Source organism: Falco naumanni, chromosome 17, assembly GCF_017639655.2.
Source record: "Falco naumanni isolate bFalNau1 chromosome 17, bFalNau1.pat, whole genome shotgun sequence".
In the NCBI taxonomy this organism is placed as follows: domain Eukaryota; kingdom Metazoa; phylum Chordata; class Aves; order Falconiformes; family Falconidae; genus Falco; species Falco naumanni.
In genome coordinates, this window is record NC_054070.1 from 5422413 (window position 1) to 5435125 (window position 12713).

At 41.4% G+C, this 12713-nt stretch overlaps 1 protein-coding gene across 1 annotated transcript; it reads right to left on the minus strand.

Annotated features, from left to right (window-relative positions):
* Positions 1-922: 922 nt before the first annotated feature.
* CAPZA1 (capping actin protein of muscle Z-line subunit alpha 1) lies at positions 923-12534 on the minus strand. Its single transcript, XM_040616787.1, has 10 exons — positions 12434-12534; positions 7920-7983; positions 7607-7658; positions 6725-6788; positions 5326-5532; positions 4846-4925; positions 4324-4402; positions 3753-3824; positions 3055-3117; positions 923-2475 (listed from the first exon to the last, which is right to left on the minus strand). Exons 1-10 carry the CDS (start codon positions 12470-12472, stop codon positions 2335-2337), a joined length of 861 nt encoding a protein of 286 aa, XP_040472721.1. The 5' UTR covers positions 12473-12534; the 3' UTR covers positions 923-2334.
* Between the last annotated feature and the right edge of the window lie 179 nt (positions 12535-12713).

Here is a 12713-nt window from a genome sequence, read left to right on the forward strand (position 1 = left end):
GCCTCAGCCTCTGGTCTCCAGCAGACAACAGCAGATGACTGTAAGGACTAGAACGCCTCTGGGCATGTGTCACCGTGGGGCTGGCACTTGCTTAGGGTCCCGGTGGCTGAGAGTCACGCCAAGCCTTGCTTTTCCAAGGAGGAAATAGGAGCTGGGAAGGGGTGAGGACTGGGAGAGCTGAGTCTGCTGTAGAGAAGGCTGGTGGGGGAGAAGGGCCAGGCAGGGAACAAGTTGGCCTAAAGGATGATTAGCTAAAGATTTGGAGGACAAAGAGATACAAACAGTCTTAAGGCTGGAACAAGTGGCGGCAAACTATTAGCCTAACTAACCCATAGCAGGGAAAAAGCTAACCTTGAGGCAGATAAAAGCTCTTTTGTGTGCATAGCCTTATCTTGCGACCCGCTCCAGCTTCACATTCTTCAAACTGCTGCAGTGCTTGTCTGGATGGGACCACAGCCACAGACGGCAGCACCTTAGGTGCTCATCCACCATAACCTTTCCTCTAGGTGCTGCAGCAGGGAGGAAACCCTTTCTACAAACACCTGCTGGCAGCAGCGCTGTCCTTGAGTAGCGCTCTGCACAGCAGTGTGCAAACCCTCCAGAAGACGGTCCTTGCCACGCACCCGGCACAGGACACATCCAGCAGTTAGTATTTCACAGGCCGAGCAGAAGAGGTGGGGCAGGCAAGACACAGATCAGTGGAATAAGCTTGTCCACCATTTTCCCCAGGGTGAAGTGCTTCATTAAAGCTGCGTGACCATTTTTTCTTCTAATCTGAAAGCTCTCTGGTCTGTGTAGCAGAGTGGGAGCATCACCTGTGGGTCTGCGAGCAATACCAGCCCTGCTTTCAGGCTGTTACCTGGAGATCTGCCTTCATCAGGAGCCAACAGAAACAAGCCACAAAAGAACACACACAAATGGCTTTAAAACAAAGATGGGTGTATTTCTACTAGACTGTTTGGTACAGAGATGGCCTGTAAGATGGTCAGTCCTGACAGCAAATACAAATATACTTTATTCAGACAAAACTTCTCACAGAGGATAGACACTTATTTTATGATATTACTGTGCAAAATCTGAAGTGTGATGCACAGGCAGTTCCATCCCTCTCTTCCCAACTCCCTTCTTTGTGTATTTAAAAATAGGAAGACACTAGCCAGTTTAAAAAACAGAACATGCAAGAACACCCAGTGATAACAAAGTGCAAACAAAATGAGTTCACCAAAAGGGTTTCATTTTGCGGTGAAGCCATGTTCTGAGTTCTGAGAAAGGCATTCACATGCCTCTTCAACCTCCCCTTAAGAGAAACTGGTAGGACTGCTATTTCTGATTTTACAGGGGAAAAAAATTAACACAGAGCAAGCATTTAGAGAGCAACAAATAGATCAATTCCAAAATTCCCTTTAAGTATGAAAAGAAACTGGCCACAATTGAGACAAAATGGAAAGATATTTTCTCTCACTTTGGTGCAAGTTTATTTATTTTGTACACTATCCATTGATACACCTGTGATACAAATTCTATGAACCTGCCACAAAGCATTAAAGCACAACATACCTATTATTCTGTAGACATTTGCATTTTTTAATCACCATCCAGCCTACATGGATCACTACCGATTCTACACAGGAACTTGCAGTTCTCTAAAAATGCAGATGTCTGACAACCGTACTTACATGGGGGAGTGGAGGGCAGAAATGTTCACTTTTGGGGAACATGGCTCAAATCTTCAGATTAAAAAAAAAAAAAAAAAAGTGATGTCCCTGGAAGAGCTGGCTGTGTAGGGATTTCTGTAAAGGATCTTGTAAACTCATTTTATACAGTAAAATCTAAGCCTGCAGGCTTTTTGCTTTGTGGGGGTCAGAAATAATAAGGAGAACATGAGGACGTACTGTCTTTTGCATTTATTATACCTTGCAGCATAGCGCCTTGAGCTGTTGGCAGATTTGACAAACTTACTGGAGGACCTGGAGTGCTGTATACGGGTGAAGGGAATGCTCTGCACCCTCAGCTGTATTTGTAAAGGGCTTTTCCAGCTAGGAAGTTTTCCAACCAGTACAATCAGTGACTGAGAACAGCTGTACTTCTGAACCATGAATGTAGCTTAATTAAAATGACCTATCAGTAAATGCAGTCACAACAGGAAGTTTATGTGGCAGGAAACAGAAAACACAGACAAACGCTGTTTGTTCCACAGTTCTCTCTGAGGCTAGAAAACCTGTTAACTTTGAAAGCCCTAGAAACACGCTGCACTGGTTTAGAAACCATCTACTTGGCATAGGACCACATTTGTTTTTTGCACACAAACACTTCATAGATCTCCTTATTTCTGCACTAAGCATTCTGCATTTCTTTGCCAATCTTGTAGCTGAGGATTTTGTTCCAGTCGATCTTGGTGCGGGTGACGGGTAGCTGCCGGCGTAAGGCTTTGAAAGTGGTGTCTGACATAGTCTGGTAGTTTTCACTGATTGCTGTCTGCAAAAGCAAGTAGATTCAGTTACAGCAGGAGTAAGACACACTGAGAAAAGCATGACTCTCTGTTAAAGCTGCAAAACCCTTTCTATAAGGTGAAGGCATGCTATTAACTAAACTAGTAATGCAGTCACCAGTCTGTGTGCAAGTAAAAGGGTTTCTATTAAACTCCCCTGTGAATGTAGCAGTGTTTCCTTAGGTGTTTCAGTGACTTATTTTTATCGAGTCTCCTTGCACACAGGCTGGGACAATGTAAAAAGCTGTCACACAAATTTCCTCTTCAGTATTTTTAACTGTCACAGACGAAAATACTTAAGACTCACCCACTCCCTTTCCATGCTTGTTCCAGGTATCATTTGAAACCCTTTAAAATAACTATATAGCAAACTTAATTATTAATTACAAGTAGTTTACAGCTACATTCTTTAGACAAATACTACTGTTCTTTTCTAGGTAATTCTTACAGTCAATACCAGATTCAGCCAGAAACAGAATTACAGGTCGGTTTTCCATGTTTCCATTAACTGTAAATGAAGACCAGTATGATTACATCATACTTATTTAACCACCACTGATCCTTACCTGGTACTCGTTTTCTGCATTTTCTATTATCTTAATAAATTCCTTAGCTGTCTGGACATCACTCTACAAAGGGGAAAAATAATTTTTTTATGTTTAAGAGCAACTTACAAAAGCTACACAATAGGTTTTTCAAATGACAGGCTGTGTACAGAGGAAGAGGATAACATCAGCAGCTTCCGTCTCATGTTTGCAGCTGGGTTCCTTTTGCTCTCTAAGGATGTCTCAGTGAGGTTCAGGACAGAGGTATGTATTGGCTAGAGCTTTTGCTCCAAACTGAAACAGGACTGCACCCTAGTGAGCAAAAGCCAAGTAGACCTTCGTGGTACAGACTGGGGATTTTGTGACTGTTGCTCCCTCTACCGTACCACAGGACTTCTTTTCCCTTACTGTACTGCTCTTACCATTTGTTTTCCTTGCACTTAGGTAGAAAAGCAGATTCTGCCCTCTTTAACTGAACCTCCTAGGATGAACTTTCCGACAGAGACTGTATTTTCCAGTACAGGCAAACTTGAAGCAATCGAGAACCTGGGCTTCCCATGTGACTCTAAGCACTACAACTACATTGACCAGTCACCCTAAAATTACATTACTTTGAAGTGAAGAGAACGTAGACATAGAAGCACATACTTCACGAGATGTTTAAGAAATAGTGTCTTTATCATAAAAAAACCCAACCAAAAAACTTGTAGCATACTTACTGAAACCTGTACAGAGTCCTGTATATCTTTATGACTAACCAGCTGAACGTTGCCATCCTCATAATAATGAACCTGAACAAAGAGACAAAATGCAAGTGATCATTAACACTCTTTATAATCCCTAGAGCCCCCAAATGCTACCAAAATGGCGCAACAGCATTGTTGTGCCAGTCTTCTCTGCTTACGTGGAGACTAAAAGCAGGATGGATTTTCTAAAAGGTTTCATTCTTTGTCAAGACTGCTCAAGATAATGTTAATGCAGTAAATGCCTAGAGTTGAAATAAGAGCAATTATAAAAGAGTTCATGGTATAGGTTTTAGCCCTATAAAGTGAAGCACACTTGGAGGCGCATAGGGTAATGCTATACAATAAACCACAGGCCAGACTGTAGACCATGCCCGAAACACTAGATTTAAGAATAAATTCCTTGAATTACATAGTTTAATGCCATCTTGACTTGAGAAGGACATTTCAGCTGTGTTTCAGCATCTCATTCCAAGCTGAATGCATTCATGTAAGAGAAGCACAATGCATCTTCTCCTGTTATGTCCACCTGGATTTTGTAACTCACCTGGATTTTGAGCACTGCAGCCACTTGAGCTGTTGGTGGTGTGATGGTAAACTTCCATTCTGATCTCCAACGACCATTCCTAAAAACAAAGCATGAAAACAATTTCCAAGAAGCTTCAACAACAAAAAGAACCAAACTAACAAAAGCAATCTGTTTCTGCTGTCATCTTATGACCAATATTACAGTGCCTTACATGGCACTGAATTAAATTTCTGAAGCACAGCTGAATACGATGCAGCTTCAGTACAGGCTGGCTCCAGTGCACTTGTGCTCAGGAATACGTAAGGGGATAACTCGCTAGCTCTGCTAACGCCTTTCTCTCTGGATAGGTCACTGAGCTACACTGAAACCTTCAGGGAAGCACCAAGGGAGCCACAAGGAAAAGAGACTACAGCATGAAAAGCAGAACTTCTTGGGAAGTCCAAGGCTACTTGCTCTTCAGACTGTGTCAGACAACATGGAGGATGGGTTTGCTTGAGGACTAGTAAAGGAAGAAAATACACAATGTTGAAATAATCTTACCAGAAGTTTTTGGGCTGGAACTGGTGGCTCTCAATACAGGCAATAATTGTCTGCTGCCCATCTATAGATTTACCATAAACCTGTATTTAGAAAAAGAGTTATAAAGGCCCAAGAGCTGAGGAAAGCCATTCTTAACATCCCTTTTTTGCAGTGTGATGGCTTGCTGTGTGGTATCTCACCGAGAACATGTACCACTGATTACACTGTTCAACACCTCCACTTGCACATACGTGCAAATACTGCCTCCTTTTTACTAACTGTGGGTGTTCAGATGCTTGGCAGCCATGACTACAAAAAATTAGGTCTAATACATCTTTACCACTGTAGCACACCCAGCTATTTGCGCTCTCTTTGGAACTTGTTATTCCAAAGTTAGCAAAAACGTTAGTGAGGATGGAGAATTCAAACAGCATGGCCCAGCACAGAGTCCACTCAAGGTACCGATTGACACGGAGCAATGAAAAAAGATAGATACTCAACAGTACAGAAGCCATTGGGGTAATGATCTTTCACATAAGCTCTCAATGCACTGTCACAGGCATCTCTCCATTGTTTTAAAGCTGATTCTGTGTCCTCAGGTTGGGGGTCACTTGCTTCTTTCCTTAAGTGATCAAACTTAAAAGAAAGCTTGTTTCTTGGGTCTAAAAATCTGCCATTGCCCAGATCACCATGTTCTGTGATTAAGACCTGTAAAAGAAGTTGAAATTAAGATACACTTATGCCACTCTAAATGTGCTGTTTTGCATTTTTCCCTGAATATTTGAATAGATATCAATGTTTCAATAGATTCTTTCATTGGGCTATAATATCACATAAAGAAACAAGGATTTTCAGTAATAATTTTAACCAAGAGTAGTTGAACTGAGCTGTAGGTAACCTCTCTGTTCTTCACAGTAATACTGCACCTAGTCTTCTGTCCCAGCAATGGCTGTATTATAATACATATTCAGCTTAAAGCTGGGCATTCTTACAATACAAACAGGTGGTCTTGCTTTTACAGTTATTTTTGCTATTTTCCTTCCTCATTCTAAAGAAAATGAAGAACTTTACTCTGGAATTTACTATTTATTGTAATGTTCCATTGTTGCAGTAGCTCTTCTTCTGGTCAGGTAGTTGTGGCTGTTTCTAATATACACAAACTAAAGTACACAGTAAAGCAGCACTGTACCTTCCCTCTCCTTTATCTTATTCACTGTAATTCTCTGGCTTCCCAAACATTGGCTTTATTGGTTTTTTGGTTTTTTTGAGGTTGTACTGTAACTTTCTCGTCAAAGCTATTTCTTTGGACAGCCCTCAAAAAAATATCTGGCTCCCATGAACCTATCTGGGACATCAGAAAAGCTAGGTCAGGACTTGGCTCAGAGAACAGAACAGATGGCCAGGCCAGCTTTCCATCTTCTGTAGGACTTGCTGCTTGTTTTCAGAAAAAATCCACCCTGTTCTGCTGGCATGGACTGGACAGTATTAGATTGGTATAATCAAAGATACAGCATGTCCTTTAGTGTAGGGGGGAACAGATTAAAAATGCAGAAAATGGTAAAAAAAACCCCAAACTATTAAGATTCTACTACCAATTGTCAGCAGGAACTGTAAGCAGGTAGCAACATAAGAATTTTTAAGTGCAAATGGAGCATGGAGCTTTATGTAAGGAACAATGAATTAGAGCTACTAGGCAGTATCAGAAAAAAACTTTAAGAGAACATCTCACACTTGTTCTATTAAGAACAAAAGTTTAGTAATATATGATGTGGAGGGGGAAGGAGGAGAGATGGTTACTTGTGAGTAGAATGAGCTAGTCAACATCTTGATGAAACAACATTTTTATTGGTTTTACACAGTGTAGTAATACAAACCTCAAGTGTAAAAAGTTTTCCCTTACCTGATCATCATACCCTTCTATCTTCACCGGAGTGAACTGATCCATGTTATACTGTGCAAATGCACTGTTAAGAATTAAAAGAACACGAATGTTAGCACCTTTATTTTGACTCCAGAATAAGTACATCGTGTGATTTATATTACAGAAAATTTCAACTTAATTTGGCAAATAATACACACAAGCACTCTTAAAGAATTTTTCAGTACCTTTTATTGACAGTAGCTATAAAACCCCAGGTCTAAAGCCAGGTTTATTTAGTGATGACCAGAAAAGTACAGAGTTCAAAAGTACAACAGCAGGCAGCCTGGGGGAATATGAGCAAGCCAAGGCAAAGCAGGAACACCCTAGCTATAATTTAGACAGCAGCAAGGTAAACAAAGGAGTAAACTAATATTTACAATTTTCTTATGTAAAGACCTGATGACTGACATGTCACCCAGCTTGAAGTAAAATCTTAGCATCAAAAACCTTGCATGCATAATCTTTAAGTGCCTTATAATGAGACTGTGCAAGTAAACAAGATATTTTGAAAGCAGTTCTTTTTCTAAACTTCAGCTAAGGATTACTCAGTATTTCAGGCTCCACTTGCTTTACAAATCACGCTTCAACAAGATCAGGCATTCCTGCTGCTGCAGAGTTAAACTTTTTGGCAGAGTGCCTTCCTGTCAGTTCTATATAGCCTCTACAGCACAAATTCCAATTTAGGGCTTTTAAAAAGAAACATCCATGCCTTTCATTATGTATTTTGTTGGGGGGATAAGGAATTAAAGAAGATTGCTCTCAATACAACAAAGGGCTTGCTTTGTCACAGAACGATGGGCATAAGAAAACATACGCATCTCTGATGGTAATTTGACTTGCGTTTGAAATATTAGTACTTACTGTGCTGCTCCTTCCCTGAGAAGATTGTCATTGTTAAGCAATAACCGGACATCTGGAGAAGAGAAAGTTCAGTTAGGTTATTAGATTTTTTGATCAAACATTTTTCTTTATGCATTTCATTTTCAACTGTACAGATGCAAACATTAAAGTGATTAAATAGTTTCATTAAGCATATGTAGTCACAGAGTGACAGCATGCTTTTCCCTCACCACTTCTTAACCTTAAAAGCAGTATATTGTGACACTGCCTTAGCCTCTGACAACAGATGAAATGAGAAGAAAACGCCACCGATCATTTTTCTTTATTTACTTACCATTGAATACTTCATTGAATTCTCCAGGGGGTGCGTGAGTGATGAATTTTGCAGCTATACGCACCTACAATGAAGCAGAAAAGTAATTGAACTGAAGAAGAAAGATAATTTACTGAGTTCATACATTCTGCAACCTACAATGAAGCCATTCACCAACAAACCCAGCTCTGACTATGATAGGAAGTGCCAGATTTAGGGAGACATCTAGGCATGCATTGTCAAAATAGACTAAACCCAGATTTATTTTTTTTTTTCCAGTGTAATTGAGCAGAATAATTCCAAACATATTCAGGAAGTTCACATGGGCACCTGTAAAAATGTGGACTGTTCCACCTGCACAGTACTAACCTATTTAAAGGATATGAATGCTGGCTAGCCACTCCCTTTGGCAACATTCCGAAACAATGTTTTTTCCTGATCCTTGCTAGTAATCAGAAACCTAAAGGTTTATAAAGGTATATAAAGAAACCACTGCAGTAGAAGTGACAGTGTAACTGGATAGTAACTGGAGCACAACCCGGTAGCTAAGGAGTGTCTGACTGTTTTGCAGGACACCGTCATTCCCTGTGATGCAACTTGTTTGTTGCTGATGACTGGCTGAAGAAGATGCCACAGCTTCACAGCAACAACATGTGAAGGATGAGAGGATGATCCCTCTATAAATGGAGCAGCAAATCGATTACATTGACTGCCATGGGACTGCTTCCAGAGTTAGTTATGCCCCATGGACACTGAAAAGCCACAGACGTGCTCAGGGTGCAGAAGGTGCTATGGAGGTGCAAAGTAAAAAGCTGGGAACTGTCAGAAATAGGGGAGGTGACAGAAAGTGCCAAAATGAACCACAGAAGTCAGACAGAGCCTCCAAATGAAACCATGAAACCACCTACACTTCAGCAGGTGTCCTTTCCCCCCTGCCCCCCCCCCCCCCCCCCCCCCCCCTTGACCCTCTAATGCTGCCCTGGTCACTTGTAGCCCTAAGCAGCGGACACACCACCTGTGCCATTCGGTGGCATATTACTCCTTTCATCTTGTGGTATTTTATTGGAAACTGTACTGTAGTCCAGCCATGAACTGTCAGGAGAGTGGAAGAATTCAAGCATGTGGAACTGTGAGTGATACCATAAATAACTGAAAAGGCTAGCTATAAGAAAAATACCTGAATGCCTGCAAACTTTGAAGCTGGAAAAGAAAAACCCGTTCTCTGTAAACTTTGAAGCTGGAAAATAAAAACCCATTCTCTTCTAAAAAGTAGTAAGACTGCACCGTGTTCTGAAATCCAATACACGTCTCGCATTGTTAGAATTTAGGTGATCTAGTTATCGATTCTGCTGAAAACTAGTAAGAGTTTATGGTTTTCATAATCAGATCTTTTATGGTTTTTACAGGACCAAAGGGAACAGAGCCATCTTGGAAGACTTGAAACAGGAAAAGACACAAAATTAAACCTCTCCCTTAGAATAATAAAAACGTCATTTCTTCCAATAAGCACAGCTAACAAAGCTGTGCAATAAGCCTTTCTTGCTCAACTAGACATTTATTGAAGATGACTGCAGAACAGTGCTCATTACAACTCTGATTATTTTTTCTGCTTTTCATTTTGAGCAGTAAAACAAAGGAGTGTGTATATAGCCAACTAGTTCGGCTTAATTATTGTCAGAACTGAAAATAACTTGCTTCTCTCAATAGTCTTCCCCATTTTAATTAGAAATTGTTGTTTGTCACAATGATTTAAAGCAAGCCATGAAAGGAAATAAACACCTTTCCAAACAAAGGGTACACGGCCTTATTCCAACAGTATCAAGTAACAACTCTGCCTTAATTGGATTAGCTTCAGATAAAAATAATTGTCTTCCAAATTAGCACCTAATTTTAAAAAATGTATATACTCTTTCTGTCTTAAGTAATTAAGCAATACAAACGAAAAACTGAAAAGTCAGTAACTTGTGTAATTGATACAATACGGAATGTCAAAACATCTTCTAAATTTTTGCTTTTAGATAAGGTTTGTAAATATACAGCAACAACATAGCTCTTACTGTTGGAAAAATTTTGCCATTTTAAGAACTGTAATTCAGACACATTGTTGCCATAATCTTGTTAGATTTCACTATTAGATATTGGGATGGTGACGAAGATCACCTAACAGTAATTAAGGGGGGCACTGCTGCTTTATATCCTCTGTGGACTTTGCTGAGAGCCAGCCCTAAAGGGCTGAAAGACTTCTAAAATCACACCATGTGCTTTTCTAAGAAAACACAAGTGTAAGCATTCATACAAGCATTATCACTGTGCTAAAGGGCTTACAAATATGTACCACTTCATGCCATGATGCCTCTCAGTGGGAGGACTGTGCTAGAATACATCCTGCAAATTAATTCCCCAGGTAAACAGATTCTCTTTTATAAAGTGGTTCAACAGATGGACAAATAAGGCCCCCCAAAAAGCCGTAAAACTTATAAATTTATGAACAATGTTGTGGCTGTAGAATCATACTGTAATGGAACCCTCATAAAAGGGACCACTGTTTTAATATGTTGGCTTTTAGATCAATGGATTCTCATAAAGAGATCCTTGTAAAAACCACAAATCTTACAGGATAGATTTTTAGTCTTCCAGAAATTCTTCCACTTGGAAGGATGAACAAAATTAAATCAACCCAGAAAGGACTCTGCATTTTAAATCAAATGTTATTACAAAAGCAGCCATAACAAAGCAAACGCTGCAAGGTGTTCACTTTCATAAAGTATCCCTAGCCCTGCCTCTCTTGCACAGCAAAGGAATAAAAAGCATTCAAGTCAAACTATTGAAATCAGGAGTGGAGTGCAGGAAACAGGTTGTGGAGTAATTAATTCTAAATGTCAAGCATTTGAATCAGTTGGTTTTTAGAGTTGTTTTGTTTCAAAGTGGTGTCACTGCGGTGGCAGGATGTTCATTTGCAGAAGCATGAAAACAAGACTTTCTGCAAACTGACCTACTTCCTGGCCATCGTTGCCATTTCAGGTAGTGCTGCAACACGTTAGCAAAACAAACTTCCTCCTTCTAAAATGGGGAAAGTGTCTGAGAAGGAAGCTGCAGAACCATTAGTTTAAGCTGGCAAAATGGCAGCAGAATGAACTTAGGTAGACAATAGGATACATTGCAGTAGATTTTAAACTAAAATGAATCCTTTAGGTTACCTAAAATATGCCTACAGAGAATAAAGAAGTGAGGCTAGGGGGAGAAGGAATTAATTTTGTTGCTCTATTGATTTGTTCTGTTTGCTTTATTTTAAAGCATTGGTAAACTCACCTAAAAAAGGAAACATATATAAAAGTCCTAGACCTATCTGAATGGTTATAAAATAGACACTGTAGTAAATTCTTGTTGCATGTTTCTTCTTCAGATCCTTGCTTAAGATTATCCTTTTCTACCTGTGCTAGGCATGGAGCTACTTTAAACTGAATCTAGGATGCCTGAGCTGGGACATGAAGTAGAACAAAGGCTCTGATTTCAAGCGAAATCCCATCTACTTTGCCAAATAAATTACTTGGGCGCACATAGTTCTGAAGAGCCTCTTCTTGAAGGAAAGACCTTCCCTGCAAGTGCTTTGAAAGAATTGCAGATTCCAGGTGAATGCAGTGGGAGGAGGAAAAACAACACCCACTGACCCCAGGTTCTTGCAACACTGACTCTCCTTCCCAGACTAAACAGCTAGCCGAGATGTAAGCCTAAAACAGGGACCTTGGCTGTATTTCCAGCTCTTTAAGGACTTGCTAGATTACCACAGGTGATTTACTTCACCTCCTTCACTCTCAAACCTGTACCACCCTAACACCCAGAATAACACAACTCCGGTTTTGTTTTAATTTTCACATCAAAAGCAACAATGACTTCATTTTTAAACTACCACTTGTATGTAACTAGCGTTACCTGGCAGAAAAGGTAACCCCTTCGCCTGTTAAATGAAACTCAGTGCTGCTCTTAAGACTGTAATTTTCCCACATTCCTACGCAAGAGGAACAATCTGTTCACTTCTTTCCCAAAATAAATATTCCTCTATTTGCTTCTGCTTAGGCCCTTGCAGCCAGTATAATTTGTAGGATTTAAATAAAAGTTACTGTCAGCAGCAGGGGCAAGCAGAAAACGTGAAGACACGTTCTGAAGGTGTTTTGGAACGGAACAGGTTGCACAGCACCTTTTAAAGACACCGCTGCCTTTTACTAACCTAAGAAAAAAAAAGCTGAAAGCAAATATATTTTCACGCACAAAGGTGCGCCGAGACTCCTCAGCCGCACCCAAGCAATACAGAAATCGAAACGCAAAACGTTGCGCTGGTAAGTAACCGCTGTGCCCGCCCAGCCGCTCACCCGGGCAGCGCAGGCCCGGCCGGCATCCGGGGTTCGTCTGCCCCAAGGCAGTGGGAGACTAGGCCACAGGTCGGCCCGCCAACCCCAGCTAAACCTCCTCACTACCCTCCCTACCTGCTGCGGAGAAAGTGAGGCCAGCCCACTGTGAAAGTACAGCCGCCTACCTACCTTTTCCTCATCCGACACTCGGTCCTCGAAGTCGGCCATTTTGGCAGCTTTGGGCCCAGCCCGGCTCCGCGCGGAGCATGCCGGGACCGGCGGGCTGGGCGCCGCCGCCGGGCTGGGCCGGAAGTGCGGCCAGCGCCATATTGGCTGCGGGCAGACGCCGCACGGCAGCCACGCTGGGGGGGGTAGGCCTGCCTGGGTCGGTGAGGGCTGCGCTGGCAGAGCCGGAGCGGTCGGGGGCGGCTATGGGGCCCTCGGGGCTTCCCGGCCCGCGCCGCGGCGG

Excerpts from the sequence above, each read along its gene's own strand:
- CAPZA1 (XM_040616787.1), bottom strand. The coding sequence starts at position 12,472 with ATGGCCGACTTCGAGGACCGAGTGTCGGATGAGGAAAAG. Across the intron at positions 7,659-7,919 it reads ATTCAATGAAGTATTCAATG|ATGTCCGGTTATTGCTTAAC; the intron begins GTAAGTAAATAA and ends TCTCTTCTCCAG. Across the intron at positions 6,789-7,606 it reads CTCAGGGAAGGAGCAGCACA|TGCATTTGCACAGTATAACA; the intron begins GTAAGTACTAAT and ends AATTCTTAACAG.